The sequence below is a fragment of the Triturus cristatus genome, chromosome 4_2 (assembly GCF_964204655.1).
Source record: "Triturus cristatus chromosome 4_2, aTriCri1.1, whole genome shotgun sequence".
Classification (NCBI taxonomy): Eukaryota; Metazoa; Chordata; class Amphibia; order Caudata; family Salamandridae; genus Triturus; species Triturus cristatus.
Window position 1 is genome coordinate 738553515 of NC_140586.1, and position 23729 is coordinate 738577243.

At 45.0% G+C, this 23729-nt stretch overlaps 1 protein-coding gene across 2 annotated transcripts in view; it reads left to right on the plus strand.

Annotated features, from left to right (window-relative positions):
- EPS15 (epidermal growth factor receptor pathway substrate 15) overlaps positions 1-23729 on the plus strand; it is an 819466-nt gene that overhangs the window by 345874 nt on the left and 449863 nt on the right. For both annotated transcript variants that reach the window (XM_085602646.1, XM_085602647.1), the window contains exons 7-10: positions 5609-5734; positions 7442-7501; positions 10299-10508; positions 22633-22778. In XM_085602646.1, the coding sequence (XP_085458772.1) occupies positions 5609-5734; positions 7442-7501; positions 10299-10508; positions 22633-22778 (542 nt within the window). The remainder of the gene's footprint in view (positions 1-5608; positions 5735-7441; positions 7502-10298; positions 10509-22632; positions 22779-23729) is intronic.

Sequence of the window (23729 nt, forward strand, 5' to 3'; positions counted from 1 at the left end):
TTCCACCTCTGCGAGGTCAGTCGGCTCCCAAATATTAAGAAGACCTAGTCTCGGTGTGAGGGTGACTTCCTTTCCTAAGGCATTCTGAATATGGGTCGTGGTGCCCTCCCATATGTGCCATACTACCGGACAGTCCCAGATCGTGTGATAAAAGGTGACAGTGTGTTGGCTGCCCCGGAGGCACATCTCATCCAGTCTGGCGCCTATCTTCCCTAGAGTAACCCCGGTTAAGTACGACCTATGTAAGATTTTGGGTTGAATCAGTCTGAAACGGAGAGTGATTGCCGCTTCTCTGGGGGACATTAGTGCCGTCTGCCAGTCCTCCTCGTCAATGGGTCCTAGGTCTCTCTGCCATTGCCCTCTTAGTTTTTGGAACGTGTCAGGTAGGTTGTTGCACAGCTTTTTTTTGTATGTCAGTGATATTGGTTTTGAGTGTAACGGTCTGTCTAGCAATCTGTCTTCCAGAGGTGATGCCTCTGGTATGTCCGTGAGATCGGGTAGTGCCGTGGTGAGGGCGTGTCTAATTTGTAGGTACCTGATCTATCATCAATTTTCTGTCACATATACTCATTGGATTGACGAGGTACATGCACAATAAGGTTTCATGAAACCAACTCTACAATCATTCATATCACTTTTTGCATGATGTGCACAGCGGTGAACCAGGAATCATCTAAACTAGCATGGAAACTGCGGTCCTACAAACTTTCCTTCTAGCCAAAGTTTCTAGTATACGTAAATCACTTTCTTTGAAATGTATTTGTTAAATGTAATCGAGATTACCTTATTTTTTTATAATATTCAAATAGTTTGATGTGTGTGTGTATATATATAATTACAGCCTTGAATAAGTCACTGGTGTGACGAAACACGTCGGTTGTACTCTCCTGACTGGCTGTTTTGCACCAATTGAAAATACAAACTTCAATGAAAAACATTTGGCTCCTGTTCTTGAATTTTTTTAATGTACTAATTGACTAAAGAAACGTGAAAAAAACTTTGTGGATTGATGCAAGGAGTGCTATGGTATGTCTTCTACAAATAAATACATGCCTGACTACCCATGTACAAGTCATTAATCATCTTTCAGGCTTTATACCTCTCACTAGAGGCATGAGACAGGTCTGCCCACTCTCTTTGCGGCTGTTTGCTATAGCGATGGAACCCTTGGTGTGTAAACTACTGCAATACCATGGACACACATAACTGTCCTTAACAAATAGATGTTTGATTGTATCAATGTATGTGGATAACATTGTTATTCATATAAAATCCAGAGGCAAATCTCATACTGGTTCTGTGTGAAATTACAAACTTTGGTGCCTATTCGCGGCTAGCGGGAAACTGAAGCAAATTGGGCAACCAATTTCAATTACCCATTGCTTTGGACGGAACACTTGAGGATATTTGGGTGTTAGCATACACAAGACAAAGACGTTGTCCTCAGGGACACCCAAGGCCTTATGATGACCAGTATGCAATAGATAGGTAGATAAGATTACTTTTATCAATAGCTGGCAGATTAGCAATTTAAAAAATGGTAGTCCTGCCTAAGCTTTAATAACATTTTATGAACATTCGGATCCCTCTGCTGCAGAGGGTTTTTAGGGCCTACTTTCTGATTTTAGCAGATTGATAATGGCAAGGTGATGGGTGTGATTACACTGGGAGGTCATGACTTTACCAATTCATATGGGAGAGTTGGCGGGCCTGGACCTTGAATTTTACTATTTGTTAAGCCCATTCTAGTCTTGGCACTGTACTGGCACCATCCCCGGCCACTCATACCACACCTGGTCACTGAGACAGGCAGAATAGAGGTGGACATGCTTCAAACTTGTCTTTTCACAAAGGTACTTATCCCAGAGATGGTATTGATACGGTTAGAGTACAGAATGCGCAATGGAAAAGGAACACTCCAACTGTATTCACCAAGAGCTCCCCTTATTGCTAATGCAGCACTGCCCTTAACAATTCAAAGGAATCACTGATTAATAAATGGTTCAGATGGGGCACATGAACCATAACATGGATAGAGGGCAGGCTACCGCTCTTGACCAGTGTTCCCTCTAATATTTTCCTTCCGTGTGCGGCAGTATAAGGTCTCTGTGCGCTGCAGCCAAGGCTATGTGTGCCAAGAACCCAACCACGTGTGTGGGTGCAGCGACAAATATCAGTGCAAATATTGCTCAAACATTTGCTTAATAAAGTGAAAAGACAGTGCATTTCTACACATACAGCACCACATGAGGGGCCTTAAAGCAGGTTTGCAGCAAACAACCATAAAAAAGATTCAGTATTCAAAAGCATATTCTCCATTAAAAGTCTTTAAATGTAACAGTGTGTCCCTTATTATCACTTGTCAAATGTGAATGCTACATCCCTGAGAGGTGTGGGTGTTATTCAAGATTGCACCACAATGGGTTTTGTGAAAATGCATTGTTGTGTCCTATCCTTAGCCAACCACAGAACACTCCTTATATGCGTTAGCTCCTGCTGCATTCTTGCATGCCTTTCGCAGCCCCAAGTACCACACATCAGGCTTAGACTAACGCATTTTAGTGTGGTCGTCTGCATCGCCAAACTAAAATGCATTAATCACACATTTGTAGCGCCTTGACAACACCTGCGTGCTGTGAGGGAGAAGCTGGAACTGCAGCTGCAAAGTGCATGTCATGTGCACTATTGCAGTAGATAACGGCGTCCACCTTGCCAAGAATTTGGGCCCCGCTGAATAATGTGCTGAACTCGTCTGGTGTAATTTCAAACACCAGGACACTTTCAGCAGCGCCTGGACGTTGTCTGATTTCCATCTGCAACAAGCATCAACGTGCAGGGGGGACAGGGCTTTCTTATTTAAGACAAATGCTGGGCCCATAACAAAGGCGGAATTTGAGGGGTCATCAGGCCTCCTTTTGTTCGAGTCTCATGGCTGGGGGCAGTCAGGAGCGTCACACCTGACACAAATGAAGCGGAGGTGAAACAAAGGCTCAAACCTTGTTAGTTTGTCACACTGCGCTTTACATCAACACATGCATATTACGTTCCTGTAAAGTCATGGCTTGTGATGCCACTTTCTATGATGTCACTTCTTGTGATGCCACTTCCTGTAAAGTCGTGGCTTGTGATGCCACTTTCTATTATGTCAATTCCTGTGCTGCCATGTGTGATGTCGCGCGCAGTGATGTCGCGTGCCATGATGTCACTTGCATACTGCCTAACTAGGTTAGTCCCTCCACTTCTTTTTTTGGGACTTGTGCCCTGATTGCACTGAAATGTCACACACAGCAATCTGTAACCTTGGCAGCTATGTGTAGTCCATTTGTGTTTGTGTGAAATGTCCCGGTTTTTGGCTTTAAAATTCTGGTCGCCCTATCTATCGACAAAAGGCACACAGCAAGCGTAACAGCACTTCCCAATCCCTAATATATATTAGGGATTGTGAAAGCACACGTTGTGCTGTTAGGCTTGCTGCGTGCCTTTTGTTAATAGAGGGCAGCAGATTGTGCAGGCAGGGGATGCTCAAAAGTGGTTGTACTGCTGTGTCAAGAAGAGAAGTTCAATGAACGACAGACACAAGCTGATGCTCTTCAAGTGTTTACACAGACTATATCATCTCTCGTTCAGCTACACAAATGTGACCATGCTTGAGCCCATGAATGCCCTGGATGTAAGCAACCTTAGGAAGATGTCGGTCTTTAGCCTTGATGAGCCTGGATGGGCTGAACATTGTGGAGTATTGTCTATGCCAATGTCATTGACTACTTTGATGCAAAGGGCTGATGCTTATGTTGACTGAATACAAACAAAATAAAGTTAACATCGTAACATAACTCACCTAAAATGATACAAGGTAGATGACTTCTACAGGAGCAACCCGAACGGGATACGAGTAATTTGTACTTTATGACTAAGGCTCCCAGTTTTCCATTTTTGCTGATTTTTACAGGTAGACAGGAAATAATGTGTTTCCTGTCTGTTTTTATTTTTAAATGCAGAATAATAACTGAAAATGGTGCTTCTTGGGAGAGGCACTCCATGCGGTCTTTCATGAATTCGAGGCAAAGCTAAGCAGAGAGCTGGCATGGGGAGTTAGAAAAAAAACCCAGGATGTTATTTAAATAAATACAGGCATATGTTAACATATATTTGTAGTTTAAAGCTAATATGTACCTGTCGGTGTAGTGTTTTGTTACATGGGGCTGCTTAATTTGCTAAAACGTGGCGGGCATCCACGTATTAGTGCATGTCTGAGTAAAATAAATGTGGAAATGTACCATTTCACGACTCTATTTATTGTCCAAACACAAAATAAATATGGATAAATACTAATACGATGGCCGAAAAATAAATATGGATAAATACAGATGGAAATGTTAATATCATAAATACCATGAAACCGGGAGCCCTGTTTAGGACTCCTGCAAGATTTGCTGAAGCGGCTGCACCGATGCCCCCCTGGGACGTCTCAGAGCACTGGCCCCCCTCGGCGCCGCAGGCCCCCTCGGTGAAGAATCCTCAGGGAATTGTGAATGTTCACGACCCCAGTCTGGCCCGAGTGATACACGAGGCCGTATGCCTCGCAGATGCTGTGTGTATGTATTTGCCAATGCAGTAGAATACAGATCAGAAGGAGTCACATTCTCGATTCTAAAAACCTGGTTCAGCTGATTCCTGGGGCAAAGGCAAATAGAAGAGGATTTGAGAAGTCACTCAATGTGCCCTAATTTTTCTTTCTGCAGCACTAATCATACTTTTTATGGAAAAATGAACCCCCTCATTTTGTTCCTTTTTAAATTAAATGTTTTAAGAGTTACCACTTTAATCCAAGCAAGATGGCTTACGGTATGCCATACGTTTATCATAAGTAGGACTGTTAGCGCTCTAGTTGTTCTTTGGAACATTCTGGGAAGCTGCAGTAGAACACAAAGGAATCAACTGACAGTCTCTGCCCTTGTTGGATGTACATGTTTTACTGAGAATGTCAGACTTCATTCTCACATGACTGAGAAAGATAATGTGAATTTACAGAAAATATGCTCTCAGTTTAGCTTATAGATCACCTTCCAAACCTCTGTGGGAAAAGCATGAGAAAATATTTTTCTCTCAATCATGATATCCCAGCAGAAGGCTTTTTCACATGGTGAAATCACCTTAGAACATACCACAATTCCTAAAATGAGTATGGTACCATCAACAAATGATTTATAATGTAACTAAAGTCTTAAAACCTTCTATTAACTGCAATGATTTTTAATGAGGTGCTATCATGTATATTGGTCCCAAGATGGCTGCCAACACTTCTTGGATGAAGTGCTGACAGCCAATCAGATCTCAGGATGAGATGTGTGGTTAGGCTCCGCCCACATATATATATATGATTTTACTTTTGATTTTGGTTCAGCTGATTCCTGGGGCAAAGGAAGGGGGCATTCGCTTCTCTGTGATAGTCAAAGTGTGGCTGTAATTTTGCCGACAACACTCACCCTGGTGTAAAACAGGGCCCACCGTTCGCAAACATTGTGCAGATTGACTGCTTATTGAGATTATTACAGAGTACATGACCGGTGCATTGACCTTTTCGTTTTGAATGTTTGTGTCCTCACAGGTGGAAGAAAAGACCAAATATGACGTCATCTTCGACAGCCTCAGCCCTGTGAAGGGCTTTCTCTCCGGCGATAAAGTAAAGCCGGTGCTGCTGAACTCCAAGCTGCCGGTGGACGTCCTCGGAAGAGTAAGAGTCGTGGCTTTCACTACGGGTTCCTTCAGGAGCAGGGAAGGGGCGTTGAGTGGGCAGTGGGATGCAATGTCAGCAGTTCGGGCCACTTGAGTTGCCTCGTCGCTCTTAATTACTGTGTTTGTTTGTATTTGTGTGTGAAGTGTCCCACAATCTACTGTCTGTTCACTTTATCAAGTATCTAGTAAATCAGCAGGATCTTTTCAGTTTAACCATTCAAACCCAATCACCAATGTACCCACAAGATTACCCTGTGCGGGCATGTTGTGGGTACTTTGGACAAAGTGAGGTTTTCCCCACAATAGAATGTTGGACCCGTTCGTGGAGTTCGGCTACAGCCGCCGTGATGAGTATTACAAAAGGAAGGGGACATCTGCTGTCATGTTATTGTTTTCTTGCTAAAAATACTCTATTAAGGAAAGTGTGGGGGCGGCGTAGCAACAGTTTGATATATATATATATATATATATATATATATATCTCTATCAATCTATATATATATATCAATGTGAAACACAACTTCATTGTATGCAGACATTAGAGAAATGGTACCGTGTCCTGGTGGTCGTAGGAGTTGAAGTCGGTAATGGTTTCTATTTGTTTCAAAAAGCAATAAAATATTTGATAAGGGATATATAGAAGCTCTTCATGGCACCACACCAAATGTGTCTGAAAGGAAAAGTTCCTTTAAGGATCTCATTTCGCCTGAATTTTTTTAAGCTATCCCAAACATGGTAAACCCAATGCTTCTGAAGCACCTTTTGCAACTAATTCCGGTCACCTTCCAGGCTCATGCACACTGACGCAAATGACTAAGATTAAAGTGAGTGGGGAGCTGCACCACACAAAGAATATATGCATGAGGCACTTAAATAATGCTTTCTGCAGTGATCAACCCTAAGAACGGTATCCCTGAATGAAAACTTACACCTTGAACCGAAAATATTGATTCCTAAAATATGTTGACTGAGATAACTAAAAAGAAGCTTTCCGTTAGTGCTACCTTTTCAAAATGGCCCTGTCCATAGGATTCCCTAACCCCTTTACAGTAGCTGTGTGTGTGTGAGTACTGGGGTGCAGTGCAGGGAAAGTGAGACAGGTGGGTCTATGGCGAGCAGTAGAGTGGACTGACTGCAGAACTGCTAGTTTGCCAATTATGCAGGATTGCAGGGCCCCAGCAGCACCCTTTTCATGCATTGGACAATATGGCAGCAATGTGCATAGGTGAATGTTACTTCCGCCTATTGTACCAGGATGTTCGAGGTTTGGATAAGACAATGCAGAGTTCACTGGGAACCGGTACAGGGCTGGGTGACTTGTTAAAGCATATGGTGGCCCCGTGGCTTCAAAGAGAAATCAAAAAGGGAAAAATAAATTATAAGTACAGTATTAAAGATTGGTTAAAAATCTATACGCTAATTTACTAAATCAGTTCAGAGACAGTGCTAACACTGTTATTTATTTATAGTCCATTGTTCTCCGCAATCTTTTTACAAGTGTCTTCATTATCTTGTATAATTATTAAAAGTACAAATACACAATGACGCTAGTGACTTTGCTTGTGTTTTAAGTGCCTTGCAGCAAAACGACAAATAGGTCAGTTCTTAACCCACGCTTTCTATATTCTGTGGTGTGGTCATGGTCCTTTTGATGTCTCAGTTTTGCATATCTGTAATGCTACTTAAATACATTTGTTTTTGGTAGGTTTGGGAACTCAGTGACGTAGACCACGATGGCCTACTGGACCGAGATGAGTTTGCAGTTGTAAGTTTCTGTGCCGATATTTTCAGAAAAATGCTTTGTTACCAACAGTATTCGAGTGGCTTTTATTGATCTCACCTGCTTATCTTCTCTGTTGTGTATTTTCAGTAATTTTCACAATCCAATTCATGAAAGTAATACATGAGCACCTATTGACCACTACTTGCTTTCTCCTTAAATTAACGACCTCTCATCTAATAAAGTTATATTGTGCAAGGCAGCGTTTACCCCTAGACCACCAGGTTCTGGCAGCATTAAGACAATGCCTTAACACTGCCCTCATGCTGGTGCCGCTGGCGTACCAAATGAAGAGGGCGCTCTGTGAATGCAAAATGGTTCACAACACATCTCGTTTTCAGTATCCCAGGTATATGCAGCCTAGACTCTAAATGCTGTCCCGACAGACCTCACTTTTCCAAATTTGAATGCTATTGTCAGGCAGAAATTGTTTTCTTTTTTTAAGGAACTTTATTTTTAATTTTTACATGTCATTAAAACGACAACATCACAGCGTGCAGCAAATTGTATACCCCTTTAAGAATGAAATTATAATGCTTGGGTCCACACAACAGCTCTGAAGATCCACAGGAGTGTTAGTTTATCTCCCAGTTCCATACTGGCCTACAATTTAAACTATTCTGCCTTGTGCATGTAAGATCTAAATGTTCCGTCTCCCACTCTCCATATGATCCTCGCCTCCCGTATCGCTACCCGCACCCTCAGGTGAATATTGCTCATACACTCTCTCACCCGTCAAAAATCTGGCAGTACATAGCTCTCTCCATTCCGTTAAGTCTGCCTGTAGTTCTCTATCCTTTCGTGTGATCTTCATGTGCGTTTCCTCCGCTGTCGCCCACTCCTGATCTCTCTAAGACAGAGCTGTATTTCTGGCCCTCTCTGCCCCATCCACGTTATGGTCACCCGACGTCTGGCCAAAACCAGCATCAATTGAAGCAATCTGTAGGGCAGTTTCTGTTTCTTAGGCCAGCGTCCACGGGCCAGCCAACATTGTAGTGGTTCCTCCAACGGAAGGCCAGTGACCGCCCGCACCCAACCAGTCACCCCTGTCCAGAATTGTCAGGCAGAATTTACTGAAAGAAGCTCCTTAGACGCTCAGTGAGGTCTCAGTGTCAACTGTAGAGCTCTGTGCTTAATGTATAACATTTAGACCTGCACCATTTGTTTCACTGGATACCAGTGGACAGAATTCAGTGCTGGGCGGATATGGTCCCACTCATTAAGTGTCGCAAAGGTCCTACTGCATCTGTTTGCAGGTGTTAAAGCTATGGAAGCAGAAAGCCCAGGAAATTGGCCGGGCTCTCTACTTATGCACCGTTAGCTTCATCCATTTTCAAAATCACTGGAGTGGGAAATGTCTGGATACACCAGGAAAGCTGCGTGACATAAGCCAGCTTTTCTGATTTCTGAAACTCTGTGGTTATCTTAGGTTCTCATTATCACAAAATATTCATTTTAGGCTGGTCTTACCGTCCACTGATCTAATCTGTGCTCTTTGCTTTCAGCATAAACATGAGTTGAATATCACCAGCATAGTAATGCAAACCAGTGCCGAAGGAATAGAATGCGCTGATAGTGGAGTCCGATATACATTGAAGATTACAGGGCACAAGTGTGTAGTCTTGTTGCGCTTAGCACTGAATGAATTGAATCAAAGAATACAATTGTGGGCGGTGCACAAAGTTTGATCCAGCAGTCTACTATGTTTGAATGTATTGAGGGCCACTGGCACTTGTTTTAAAGTTAGCACCCCGTCACTATCTACATCAAATCTTTAATAGTCTAGGGAAGACCTGATAAAATATATGGGAGTCTGCAATGCCCCTGCAAATACCCATCACAGATTTCTTTAGAACAGTCTAGTCATAACATCATGCATGCTGCTAGAGACAGCAGTTTGAGTTAAAGGCAGGTCAGAGACCCTCATTGAATCTGCAATGTAACTAATGAAAAGGAGAAATGGCTTCTGTTTCTTATAGTCTGTTTTTCCTAAAATGAACAGTGATCAACACAAAAGAGAGATTTATGGCATAGTGTTTGCATTTTGCGCCTAGTTCTTTACAGGAAAGAAAATCTCTTGCATATTACTAATTTTAAGCTACAGTCCATTTTTTGACATAGGATTTACATTAAATCTGATTATGACTTTATGCATCAAACTACTTACTGCTTTTTGCTGTGTTTAATTTTGTGGTACAGATTTTGCTTTAATCTTCATGTCTGCACCGTACTAGCTGTTTCGTATAAAGGTGCAAGACACCAAAGATTTAAAATTTGTGGAATGAATGATAGTGTGACTATGTATTATAAGGATTAAATGCCCTCTGCCATAGGTACTTCAGGTCACCTCTGAGTTTCATGACAGTATAAGTGAACTTGGATATATTCGCAGAACTACTTGGTGGCTTGCAACATCCTTCTAAAGTATGGCAGGTGGTACTTTATCACACGTATAATAACCCATTCTGTACTATGGGGAGCAGTCATTCCTGCTTGCACTGCACTGAGACTGCTAATGCTCTTGAGAAAGGTTGAACTGAACGGAGTACTAGATGTTCCAGACATGACAGACATTGGTTAGATCATAATTTAATTGTAGGACTTATACTGGAATCCCTGTTACCGTTGCTTTCCTTGATGAAAGGAGATTTGGCCCTCGCTTACTAATCTAGTCCGGTCTCTCTCAATGAATCCGTTATTGCTGTCAACATTATTGGGTTTCTGAAAAGCTTTGGGTACAAACGTGCTTTTGTTGATCTAATAATGATATATTTTCTTGAAGGCCATGTTTCTTGTCTATCGTGCCCTTGAGAAGGAGCCCGTGCCAATGTCTTTGCCACCTGCGCTGGTGCCACCTTCAAAGAGAAAAATCAGCAGTAGTTTATCGGGGTCAATGCAGATGATTCCTCCACTGCCTTCTCCACCGGCCAAGGAATCGCGTCCATCACTGCCGCAAGCACCAATTGTACCGACAAAAGCACCTGTTGTACAGGTACCAGTACCTAAGTAACGTAATGTGTCTTGTTTTCTTAGTTTGTAAAGTTGAGGAAAATCAGAAAGACTGCTTGAATTGCTTTGTATTACCTTCAAGTGTTCCCCAGCATAGAAGCAATTTTGAACTTAACACTGGAGTCCATAGCCTTACTTGTTCAGTGAGAATGCATAGACTGCACAAGCATCTTTGGCAGAAGCAAACTTCAAAACATAGACTGACAAAATCTGAAATCTTCATTAATCTTCATTAATTTTGACCCATATTTAATTCTTCATTGCTGTCGGATCTTCTTAGCAATTCTGTTAGGATTAGTTATTGTGTTATTTTGACCCTACTCATAGCATCGTTGGAGGCAAGTGCTTGATAGTGAGATAATGCGCCTGTTGACATTTTCCTAGAGAGCTATTTATGTATGGACGAGTTTTTGTAATCTGTGGGGCCTGTTCACAAAGGTATTTTGGAGTACGTAACATAGTGCTCCTGTAGAACTCTTTATGCACTCATGCATGCCTTTATGAAGTGGCTCCAGAACCAGATGAAAAGAAATATTCATATGTAATTAGAACAAACGGGAAAGACTGAGCCCTCTTTGCCCTTTTTATGGTCTGGCTGAACAGCATAACTGTCGCCAGACCAATATGTGAGCATCACTAGAGAGTGGTTTGGCTCCGCCTACGTGTTGGGAGCCAGGAGTAAATTTTTTGATTGGGCAGACATGTGCTTCAACAAAAAAATGCTCGCCTTCCACACAGCTGTGATAATTTTGTTGATTTATACAGCTTCCTTACCTTTAAAATATTTAGTGGCACACACAAGACATTGGAATGCTATTAAAGTGTCTTAGATAACTAGATAATTTCTTATTTTGTTTCTGGCATCAGCACAGATGGGAGGAGGCAGTCCTTAACCTACATGGGTTATTAGGTCTGGCTAGACAGTTCAACTGCCACCTGACCTTTTAACCTACACCAATAATTATTCTACAGTTCTTTACTTCCACACAATTCACTATCTATTCCAATGCTAGGTATTTGTACCGCTTCACATTACCATTCAACATTCCTTTAAAGCCAGACCTATTGGCATTGCCAATGCTTGTACTAATAGGGAGTTGGAGGTTTCCAGGCTGGTTCACAAAGGCATGCAATAGTACTTTAGACTATACTAGTAGTACTACTTCCCATACTAAGAAGTGCTTTTGTGAATCTGCCCCTGTATTTCTATTTTGCACATATGTTTTTGAAGACTGTTTTCAGATGCTACTGTTTTACCTACTGCATATGGCTTGGTACCTGCTGCTGATCACTGTTCCTTTCTTTCTTATACCGATCGCATGTCTGCAATTTAAGGGACTAAAGACTAATAGCAGCTAATGTTGGTTTGTGGTTTTACTTTCAGGTTGTTTTTGCCTTGGTGGCCCCAACCTTCTTTCATTATCTAGGGGAGGGGTTCGAACACAGTTGTAACACCTGTTAACCTTTTGATCATAAGGGATTTCTTGAATGCTTATCTCCAACCAAAGCTCAAACACAGCTCCATGCCAGAGTCCAAGTTGCAAAGGATAGTCCTCATATTAGTCTGGGGCAGCAGGCCTGCCTAGACTGCTTCATTCAAGGCTTACTGCTGGCAGGTAGTGGAAGGCACCACCCAAATGTAGTCCTGCAGTGTGTTTTGCAGCAGGTTTTATTCAGCGCAAAAAAGTAGAATTGAGGGTTGAAGTTCAAAAGAAAGACCAAGCCCCGGGTGCCAAAAATGCATTCAGACATGAATTTAAGAAGTCAAATAAAACACACTTATTCCCCGTGATATTGTGGTTTGGTTCTTTACTGTCCTTGATTCTAGGGTTTAACATCGAAGCATGGGATATTATTTACCAATCTGTAAGGAATAACTAGGTGTTGGACAGTAACTGGGGTGGTCTATACTACATACTGAGAAATATTTACTTGAAGGCACCATAAGATCTTCCACCAGAACTAGGAATTCATCTTACTTTGCACATGTGTATTCATTACCTTTGTAAAGTGGCTGCTTGGGTCACCCCTCTCCACCCTCCCTACTTTCTATCAACACTAAGATTGATGAGCTGGAGACCTGGTGTTCAGTTTCACAACTTTATCTTTAAAATTGTATTCATCAACTACACATGACATTGAACAGGTAGGTGTACCAGATCTCAGATACACATAAAATGAAATATATCAGAGACCGGGAATAGGGCTGGAACAGCAAATTACATAACTAGGCATCTATTGGAAGTACCACAAACTCAAGCCAGTAGGTGGCAGGAGAGATAGGGCATATAACTGCCAGTGTTAACAAGCTTGATGGGGTTAGTCAATCGTAGTCTTGATTACATTTTGTATATGTATGAAAGGTCATTTACATTTTCTCAAATTCACTTGTAGCAAAACAGTCTCTCTTATGCTGCATGTTTTCCATTATTTTCTCGAACAAATTAAAATATTCAGTGAAACAGATGATTTGCATTCTGGGGCCAATGATTACGCGGGCAGCCAGGAGAAACTGAGCAATCCGTTTACTTGTAATGAATGACAAACAGTAAATGTTACTCTCATCAATGTCCCTCTTCAGTGCCACATTCGACACAAGTGGGACATGACCCTCCCCCCTGTAATTGTTCTTACATATGACGAAACTTATTTCCAAAACATTGCTCTAAATCTGTACAGCCCCTAGATAGCCTTCAAGCGAACCATAGTAAAATACCATCTCAAGTTAATCTCAATTGTATTTTCTTTGAGTCGAGAGCAAATGGACGTGGCAGCTGCACTCAGTCATATATTGATCCATTATTCCATGGGAATATGCCTCCCTACTACACGTTCCCAAGCAATGATGTATTAATATTTATTACAATTAATGTACATGTCCAAAGCTGTGTAAAGTTTAGACATTACTTTTGGTTGATAAATTCAGGCAAGAACAAGTGTTGGATTTTCCCTTTTACCAGCTTTATAGAGCCATTGTTGGGCTCAGTAGAGGGCCTGCGGAAGCCTATAGCTACCATTCCCCATGAAGTTTGAAAGCGGTCATACATGTCTCATAATGATCCAGCTACATAGATGCCACCCATAAGAGGGGGAAATGTCATGCCTAGCAGAATTCTCCTGTCAGTAAAACCTGTTCTAAATTCTGAGGTTCATACTTTGAGACATCTTGGTATAAGAGATATTGGAAAATGAAGGGGGTCGGTCCTCTAGTTCTTGGAGCCTGATGGAGTGGGAGAGTGTAGTTTTCAGGTTCTATAAGAGATCTATTGTCTCTAGTGTTTTGGTGCTATACACATGGGGCTTCTAGTCCACCATGGAATGTTATTATTCCACAACTACCCAAGGTCTGCGGTTGGAGGTACATATCTGATAGAGACTACTAGCTGCAGATTCCTTAACGAAGAATTATCCCCAGGCGTGAGACTGGACCTGGAAAACTTTCTTTGCCCCAGCATCTCTGTGCGCCAGGGGGCGGTACCACGTGACTCCGCCCTGACGTGGTCCGCGGGCGTGACGTCATCGAGGTTACATAAGCCCCACCCCGGCGCACTGACATCAATTTCCTTCTTTTCCGCGTGCAATGCGGATCCGGATCGTGTCCCTGACCTGTTTTCACGTCTTCTTTTCACGCTTTGTGTTGTGGGACAGTGTGCGAATGCCTTCGGGCTTTAAGGCGTACTAGTCTTGCGTGCGTCAGATGTCAGTGATGGACCCTCATCCTATTTGCATGTGGTGTTTGGGCGAGCACCATGATTCCATGGACTGCGACGCTTGCCAGCATCTGAAGCCTAAGTCCCGGCGGGAGCGCCGGATGAAGCTCCTTTCAGCCCGGTTGTCCAGATAGGTGTAGTGTCCGCGTCTGTCCCCCGCAGAAGTGTCCAAGAATCGCAGCTTCCGATTCAGACATCACCCGTCACCGAGGCCCCTAGGGCGTCGCTTGCCCGTCAGTATGTCTTGTAGCTTGTCCCCGAGGCCTAGTCCCCGCTCTGCGGAGGGCGCGTGTTCTCCGTGGGACATGCGGCCTCTTTCGTTGCCACCCTACCCGCCGTTTCCCGATGCCGGGGCGACCAGGGCCCAAATGGAGGCCTATGCTGCGGCTCTGCAGGCTTCCTTGGCCCCTCCTTCTCCTCTTCCTGGGACGTCCGCGGATCCCTTGCCACGTGCGGGGCCTTCCGCAGCGTCGCCGGCGGCTCCGGCCCCAGCGCTGAAGGGTGCGGCTTCAGGTTCTGGAGGTGTGGTGTCGTCGGGGTGCGACCCTACGGGGTTCCCCTCTTCGGCCCTCGGCGCCTCTGCCTCGCCGCAGACCCCCGAGGGTGTCCCTGTTGTGTGGCGGGAGGTCGCCGGGACTCGCGGTTTGCCCCCGAGCCCTCCTTGGTCTTCTGGGCAGGCGGCGGCCTTGCCAGATGCCGAGCTGACGCCGCTCAGGCACCGACGGCTGTCGATCCTATTGGCGCCGCGGGTGCTGGCTTGGGGCCGGGGCGCGTCACCGGGTCCCTCTCGTCTCTCCATGCAGGCGGCTGCTTCGTCGTAGGTTAAGTCGGCACCTTTTCGGCGCCGTTCTTTCACCGACCCAGAGCCGGCCCCGCCCCATTCTCCTAGGGCGCAAGTGGTGGAAGAGGTCGTTTCGGCATCCCCTCCGGCGCCGGTCGACATCACGCCGGTGCCTGTGGCAGACTCCTCGCTGCCGTCTGGTCGTCGACTCGTCTCCAGAGGCCCCCTCCTCTCCGGAGGTTCGTCAACTTTTTGTCTCTTCTTCCCTGGAGACGGGACGCCGCGTCGCGGCCTTTTCCCCGGCGTCTTCCAGGGAGGTCTTTTTGCCGTCCCCGCGGCCACAACCTTCCTCAGAGGCACCTCAGGTCCCCCACTCGTCCGTGAATCTTCCAGCATTCCGAGGCTGGCCATTTCTTCCTCCAGTGGGATTCGGGGATGGCCGGCTTAGTTTACAGCAGTCGCCCACGGAGGAATTGCTTTCCCCCCCACGACGCCCTACAGAGGAGAGTGCGGCCTTTGCCCAGGCCATTTCCACGGCCGCTGGCATTTTGCACATGGACGACCCGCCACCCCATTCCCTACGGACCATTTGCTGGAGGTTATCCATCAGGGCTCTGGTGGATGGGAGCTGCTGCTTCCCTTCGAAGCTTCGCTCCATAATTCTCTTCTGGGGGCGTCCTGCCACGGGGGATCTGGTGCCCCAGTCACTCCTCCACCGTCCTACTCCGTACGACCCAGTCTGCCTTTCTTTCCACCCTTCTACCCAGGGCCCTCTTCTGCAGACTGCTTTTCCTTCCTGACCTTTGGTGTTTCCTCCGTCACGCGAGGTCCGGTGTTTAGATCCATGGGGGCGTAACCTCTTCGCTTCCTCTAGTCCTGCTTTGAGAGCGCTCAACACGCTTTGTGTGTTGGCCAGGGCTACTTTCAGCTTGTGGGATTCATGGAGTCCCTTCTGTCTTCTGCGCAGGTCTGTGGCGCCATGTGATGGATGGCCGGGAGTTGACCGCGTTTATTCTTCGTTCGGCCCTGGATGTTTCTGATGCTCTGGGCCGCACAATGGCAAGTTCAGTAGCTCTCCGTCGCCGTGCTCGACTGACGGAAAGCGTTTTCCCTGAAAATGTGAGGGAGCATCTCGTTGACCTTCCCTTTGATGCCATTCAGCGACTCCTTGCGGGGCTCCGTCCTCTTTTCCCTCCGTAAACTTGGCTTGTTGGTCCTCTGCTACTTTATGGGCGGCGTTATCCTACCCTTTTTAGGTCTCGCCTTGCTATCGCGTAAGCGATCGCAAAGCGAGACTATTGTAAAAGGGCTTTTCAAAGTGCTCCCAAAAGCGGATTGCATGGCTAGCACGCGCATCGTGCCGCCATGCACTCCGCTTTTGGGAGCACTTCAATGAGTCCGCTCCCCCGCCTGGAATGCGCTCCCCCGCCTCGCCAAGCGCACGCACCACGCTCCGCCGGGCTTGTCTTGTTTTAAACAGCACTCATGTGCACCCAGTCATGTCGAGGCGCTGTTCTGTCAGCCGATCTGCAATGAGAACTATTCTGAATTATGCCCCGGCCACGTTCTCTTTCTGTACGCGCTACAATTCTGAAATTCCTCCATTCAGTCCCGACTTTTATCTCTGCCCTAAAGACAGTTTTGCTCTGTGGTGTTCGCTCCCTTCCATGTAGCTGCCCATGGTCCATTTCTACAATGTGCCTCGAGGTCAGCGCCAACCTCTGTAGTACGGAGACTTTAATGCTCTCATGCAGCCCGTGCACACATAGTAAGGGCAGTTCTACGCTGCTCCATTCCCTTTGTTTTCTATTTAATACCTTCGCTATTATGGCGTTGAGTTATTGCTTTATCACTTCATTTGCACCCCAAGGTAGCCCATTTGGCACAGGAGCTCTCTGCATTAAACCATTTTTAGTAGCAAACCAACTCTGAGCTAGCAAACCGTTTTAATAGTGCCCGTGCTCCCAAGATGTGCCTTTAACTCTGTGTATTCCTTCCCTTTCTTTGCCTCAGCGCCAGCACACTCTCGAGCAGCCGCGCGCTTGAGAAGTGCCTTCATTCATTCATTCAAATGAACTTTAGCACACAGCGTTCCAACGTGGAGCGTTCCATGTTTTAAGTCCCGCACACTCAGCAAGGATGCCATGGACCCTGGTGCATGAGAGGAAACGGGCCCCTTTATGTGCTATCGGGGTTCCGTAGGCTCCGCCGGGCTTGTTTACTTAAGCCCTGAACATAACAATGCTTTTTCTACCTACAGATATCGGCATAACCCTTATTGAAAAAGAAATGTTTTGACGTGTCAAGGCTTCTCGATTTTTAAGTCCTTGTAAATTCTTTCATTCCTAATGTCTTCTTTTCTCTAGCACGATTTGGTTCAATACTGCTGGTCTCAATGTGTGTGGTGCCGAGCTGGTCACACAAAAAGTCAAAGTCTTGTCGTGACTCGTGAGGGGTGAAATATGCTGCAGGGGGCTTCATGCTCCACTGAACTGGAACAGCTGGCTTTTGACACAGCTGCCACATTCACCATAAACAACTTTCACTATACCACCACGACCCACAGCGCTTTCTTTTAAACACTCGTATGACCAAGCAACAACTTTCTATTATCTTGGCTGACCCCCATCCTGTTTTCGTGACTTGTAAGGAAACTGTGTTCATTTGTAAAGCGCAGTTAATTTCCATTCCCAGCAAAAATAACTAATGTTGACTAGCAGGCGAAATCGCACTTCCGGTTTCCGCCAATGAAACTGAGGGTTCCTATTGTAAACACTTGCAGGATCGAAGTGTCTGGCTCGCATGCTGCATTTGTTCTAAAGAGATTTACAACGGCACTAACAGAAAAACAATGTTTAATCTGTTCCTCAAACTGGAATTTCCGTTTTCACTTTAAAGTACAGCATACACCCTCAAAGTCCCATTAATTGTACCTTCAGTTTTCAAAGTAGCAAACCATTATAAAATAAAAACGTTGTGGAATTGTTAAACTCAGTCAGAGAAATGTGCAGATCTTTGCTATCAAACACCCTCCCATCTCCATGACAAAATAAGCCCTCTCCGACTCATCTCCAACCTGCTCCTGGAAAATGTCAAACCCGTAAATAATCTATTATCTACAGGCGAGATGCACGAACGTGTAATTCTATGGGCGGGTAAAAATCTGAACGTATTTGTAAACTTTGCAATATTTGCCGAGGTTCAAAAAATGAATAGAAGAAAACTTCAGCTACAAGTAAGTTTATGATGCATAAACTCCACAGAATCCTATATTGATGTTCTGCCCCCACCCACGCCCTCTTTCTTTCTCGTTCTTTGCTTCTCCTCCACACCTCCCACACTCCACCCCTCTGTGTCGCTTCTCCGACCCCCTGCCCCCATCCCCACCGACATTGCTTACCCACTAGCCGAGCACTCCATATTGTTTCCCCCACCCTGGCCCTCTGTGCTCCTTCCGCCACCCAGACACTCCATGCTGCCACCATCAAAGCTAAAAGAGTACACCAGCATTTGCAATGCAATAGGTCTCGCATTTACACGAGTTTAAGCTATTGGCGTTGTAAATGACAATGCCTTTTATTTATGTTAAAAAAACAAAAATAAAAGGCATTGTCATTTGCAATGTCAATAGCTCAAACTCTCGTAAATGCGAGACCTATTGCATTGCAAATGCTTGTTTTGAGGGTCTAGTGGTTCGGTTGGACCGTCGGTGTCTTCTGTGTGGGTTGGCGTGCCTTCGGGGTCCTTATGTTGACCCCCTTGTGCTGTTGGCTGCTGGTACAGCCCCTTTGACTTTTGTCGTTGTTGGTCCACACGTATGTGTCCTCAGGTTGGGCCTTATGTGTGTTTTTTGTTTGGCTGATTGGCACGCCGTCTGTGGTTCTATCTGCAGGTTCTTTATGTTCTTGTCCTCTGCTGCGAGATTTTCCCGAAGAGGTGTTCCCATGTTTTATTGGGACGTATCATACCCTATGTGGGGTACTTGTAGCTATTGCATAGCTCTGTCCTGTGCTGGGAAGGTATGGTCGCCCCTTTTTCGGGTTCCCTGCCTTTTCTGGCATCGCTGTATACCGCTGACCAGTTTGGCATGCTGTCTACGGTGTCGTGGCGTTTCCGCCTTCCTGTCCGGCGTTTCGGCCTGGTCCTCTGTCTGGTGTTCCAGGGGGACTGGGTTTCTCCTGGCTTTCCTGTGTTCTGGTTGACAGCTTGGTCTGTCCTCCGTGTCTCTCCCTTTTCTCTTATGGCTGGTCCCACTTCTCTTCGTGGGTCGGTGTGTGTCTATTGAACGATCCTCCTTTGGGGCTTGTTCTGTATGTTCCTGTCCTCTGCCCTCGGCCTGCGCCTGGCTTGTTCTGGGTGCACTGATCCATGGTGCTGTCCGCTGCCGGCTGTGCACGCCTGCTGGTTATGGTCCACCGCCGTGCCCCTTGTGCTACCTTGTGCCCCTGCCTCATGTTCTGCTGGGGTTTTGCGCACCTGTGCCTTTCTTCTTATGCCTGCGTTTCTTGGCTGTGGAGCCGTTCCTACCTTGCCTGCTTCCTTGCGGCTGATGCCTGTTCAGCTGTCCTCTGTAGCTGTGTGTTTTCCTACGGCAGGCTCTGCCTATGATTCTACCTCTTCTCCCTGGAGTTGGGGTTGTTCTTTCCTTCTGGGTGCTCATCTGTGGCTGTCTGTCCCTACGAGGGTTTGTGGCCGTTGTACCTTGAATGGGCTTGGGGTCTCCTGGTCTTCCCTTTGGCCTTGTTCTTGCTTCCTTCTACTTGGTGGGTGCCGGGCCGCCCTTCTTGTCCCCGTGGCACGACCCCTGCTGGGGCCCTGTGTTTCTTTCTACTGGGGAGGTTCTCTTGCAGGCCCTCCTCCCCTTTGGGTATGGCTTGGGTATCTATTCTACGTTAAGGAATCTGCGGCTAGTGGTCTCTATCAGATGTACAAGTTCCTTACCTTCGGTAACGATGTATCTGGTAGAGACTATTCTAGCCGCAGATTCCTTCACGGCCCGCCCTTCCTCACCGTTCTGCGGGGACCCTCAGGTTGTTTTTCTGCACTCGCCTTCCTCCGGGTGGCTTGTCTTCTGTAGGTGTCCGGTTAGCTTCCCACCCCTTCCCTGTTGATACATGGTCGGTTGGTTCATGTGTGCTTCTGCATCCCTCCACCCTGATTTTTTTCTCCAGTGTAGGGGCCTGCTTCTACTCCTCTGCGTTTTACTCGCTTAAGGTTTCTGATTTCCCTGCAGTCCTCAAAGTTTTTTTTTTTTTTTTTTTGGCTGTACCTCAGCCTTTTCGCTCCTTTCAGGGTATACGGCCCTCCTTGATGTTGTCGTCTGGGGGTGAATTGCTGTTCCTCCTTTGTTCAGGGCTTGTTGCCCTTTACTGTCGTGGATTGTGATTGCAGTCTCGCTCTCTCTCTCTCTTCTGCTATGGCGTTTTTCACATGCTTCTGCCTCCAGGGAGGATGTCGCCTTAGCTTGCAAAGATGTTCCTCAGAGCGGTCATCTGCTCCTTCACTGCTATGGATTTCACCGCTATGGCTTTTTGTACCTACGTGCTTGGCACTTTTCTAACTGGTGCTGTTCACCACCTTTTTGTTTCTTTCTTTTATGTTTCACTGATTTTTCGCACACTGTTCTCACACTCTGTTTTTTTTGCGATGGCTTCGCGTTGTGGCGCGTAAAAGTTCTCCGAAGAAAACTGATATCAGCGCGCCGGGCTGGGGCTATGTAACCTCGCTGACGTCACGCCCGCGGATAACGTCAAGGCGGAGTCGCGTGGTACCGACCCCCGGCGCGCAGAGATGCTGGGGCAAAGAAAGTTTTCCGGGTCCAGTCTCACGCCTGGGGATAATTCTACGTTAAGGAATCTGCGGCTAGAATAGTGTCTACCAGATACATTGTTACCAAGTGTAAGTAACTTGTACATCTGCACAAGGGCTGGTTTCAGGTGAAAAGTTAGCATATACCTTATAATCGAAGGAAAGCCTAAACCCCCTCGTAAATAAAAGGGCATAGCTTGCTTCTCTCAAGGATTTATCCACTCGCATGAAGGTTAAAATCCTAGATTGAACACATCTAAATACATCATTGTGAATTGATAGGGTCAAAGCTTTCAAGGAATTCCATCATCACACAGTTTATCCTTCCAAACAAAGATCTCTTCAACTTATCCATTTATACAAATCTTTATTTAGTGTGTCTGTAAGTTGAGCTTGTAAAGGCTGCATAGACTGTAGTGGAAATTCACAAGATAAAGTACTAAGAGTTAAGTCCGCGCTGCATAACCATTCTACAACATTGTCTTAAATATTGACATGCATATTAGCTACACCCTTACCATCTACTTCTGGTAGTTATTTTGAAGACCTATCGCTTTATAACATTAAAGCTCTTTAATCAGTGCTGGAAACGAACGATCTGGAATTGTCAAAAGGCAAAGAAAGATATTGGTAAAATAGGCCAGATTATAATTTCCATGTTTCGTTTGCATCCCAGTGATGTCAGGTTTGTGTTTTTTTAAACAGAGGCTGAAAGGACTGAGCGAACAACGCTGGGGAGATGAGACCTCCTAATACTATGCCATTGACCTTGATCCTAGTAGAAGGCCTGGCCCAATTTGCTTGCCCAAAATTTGCCCATGCAGTCTCACGGATTGGATTCTGTTCCATTTTACACCATGATACCTAATGTTTGGATCAAGGAAGTGGAATATTGTTTTAACCAATTTCTCTGTATTCACAGTAACAACCTGAAAACTTACCTTTGAAGAAGTTGCGTGAATGAGTCTGTTCTTGTCATAAAGTACCTAATTAACGAACAAGAATCCCACATCCGGGCAGTACCTCTGATCCGGGAGAAAGCCAGGTCATCCGTATGGGCATACAAGTAGCCGGCTGAAACTCGTAGATCACAGTTAAATGCAGGACAACTAAGTTTACTCCAGTAGCGTCTAACCAATTGAAAATAAAACTCTTGACATAATATTCGACTTGGCAATTTTTAAAAAGACCCCTCCCTCTTCAAAACAAGATTTAAAAAGCTCCTTCGTCTAGAAAGGTTAAGCCTGTCTTGATTTATTCAAATTCCGGGTGAGGACTCAATGAAGCCTGCCACTAATTTGTAGTGGGTGATAGTCCTTTTAAAAGACTGTCTTTCCTGAAAGGATACAGGGATCCGAGTAGAACCAGGAGTAGGCTTTGTCTCGGTTCTGGTTGCTTTCACTCTGTACTACTCAAATCATTCTTCCATATTAAAGACGGCACCACATGTTCGTTAAAGGGACAGGTGTGGGGCAAGCTCTTTAGCACTATGTTGGGGCTCAGGAAATCTCCACTTTTTTTCACTGTCATTTGATGGTATCCTGTTTTTCAAAACAGTTCACTAATGACCTGTAATGCTCCCAACCTGAATGCAGAACATCCACTTTAATTGGATACATATGTATAGTGCAGAAACCTTCAGGATATGATGATTTTATTTAAAAATGAAGTGGAAGAAAATTATCACTGCATGCAACTCCATTTTCACCAATTATTTGTAATTAAACTAAACACAGAAACGTAAGCTGTTTTACCAAGAATATTATTCATGTTCTATTTAATTTGAAGTATTTTTTTCGTTCACCCAGTGGGTGGTTTCCCCTACAGAAAAAGCAAAATGGGATGACATTTTCCTGAGAACTGACAAAGACCTGGATGGCTATGTTTCAGGGCTGGAAGTAAGAGAGATATTTCTTAAAACTGGACTGCCTTCTGGGGTTCTTGCACATATCTGGTGAGTGCATGTTAGCGTAGAATTACTTTAATGTGTATTTTTATTGTGCTCCCTCGCTTCTGATGGAACCTTGTTGACTGAAATAAATTCAAAATAGATTACTTAAATTGTTGTTTCTGATCGAAATATGTTTGTTGATGTTTACTTCTGGTCCATTACTTGATGGTGGCCTTCTTTATTTCTGACATTGCACAACATTTTCCGTCCGAGAAAAGTCACCTTAAAATCTATGCCTTTAGCCATGAAAGCCTGCCACTGGTTACATTGTGTGGCAGTTTCAAGAAGGAGAAGAGGAATTTAAGCATTTGTGCAGTATACAAGGCCGATATCAAGAAGAAATTAATTGGATATTTAGAAAACAACATGTTTAAGCAGTTTGTGGTTTGGATGTCAAAGTGCTATATGCAACATCATCTCATATGTGACCATTGTGCACTATGGAATCTTGGGTGGCAAACATGGGACAGTCCAGGGGTTTTGGACAAAAACACTTGCCATACCTGGACTTCGGAGCTCATACTTATTATAAGACTTTTTAACTTGTAACTTGGCATGCTTATATGGTTTCTTTAACCTGATAAACCAACCTAAAAATACTGAACAGCAAAGAACAGAAAAACACAGACCAATGCATGCGGATGAGCCAAGACTGATTGAAGCATCATACGTTTGTTTCCCAATTGCTCTTTACTGATTTTGTGTTTTTAACACACAGGGGGAAGACATTATTCTGTGACATTTGTTGGCCCAATACAATGCCCAAACATTCAGTTTTTCAACTTGAAGCAAGTGTTGCTTAGGGTTCACTGAGGTTTCCATTGTCCGTGTACTTTGATGCGAGGTGTGGGTGACCCGCCAATCCAGTGTATAGTGTGACACTCTGTTGTCTTGGCTGCGCCTGCTATGAGCATTCAAGGGCCATTTTTAGACCTTCAACCACTCTGGCTAAGG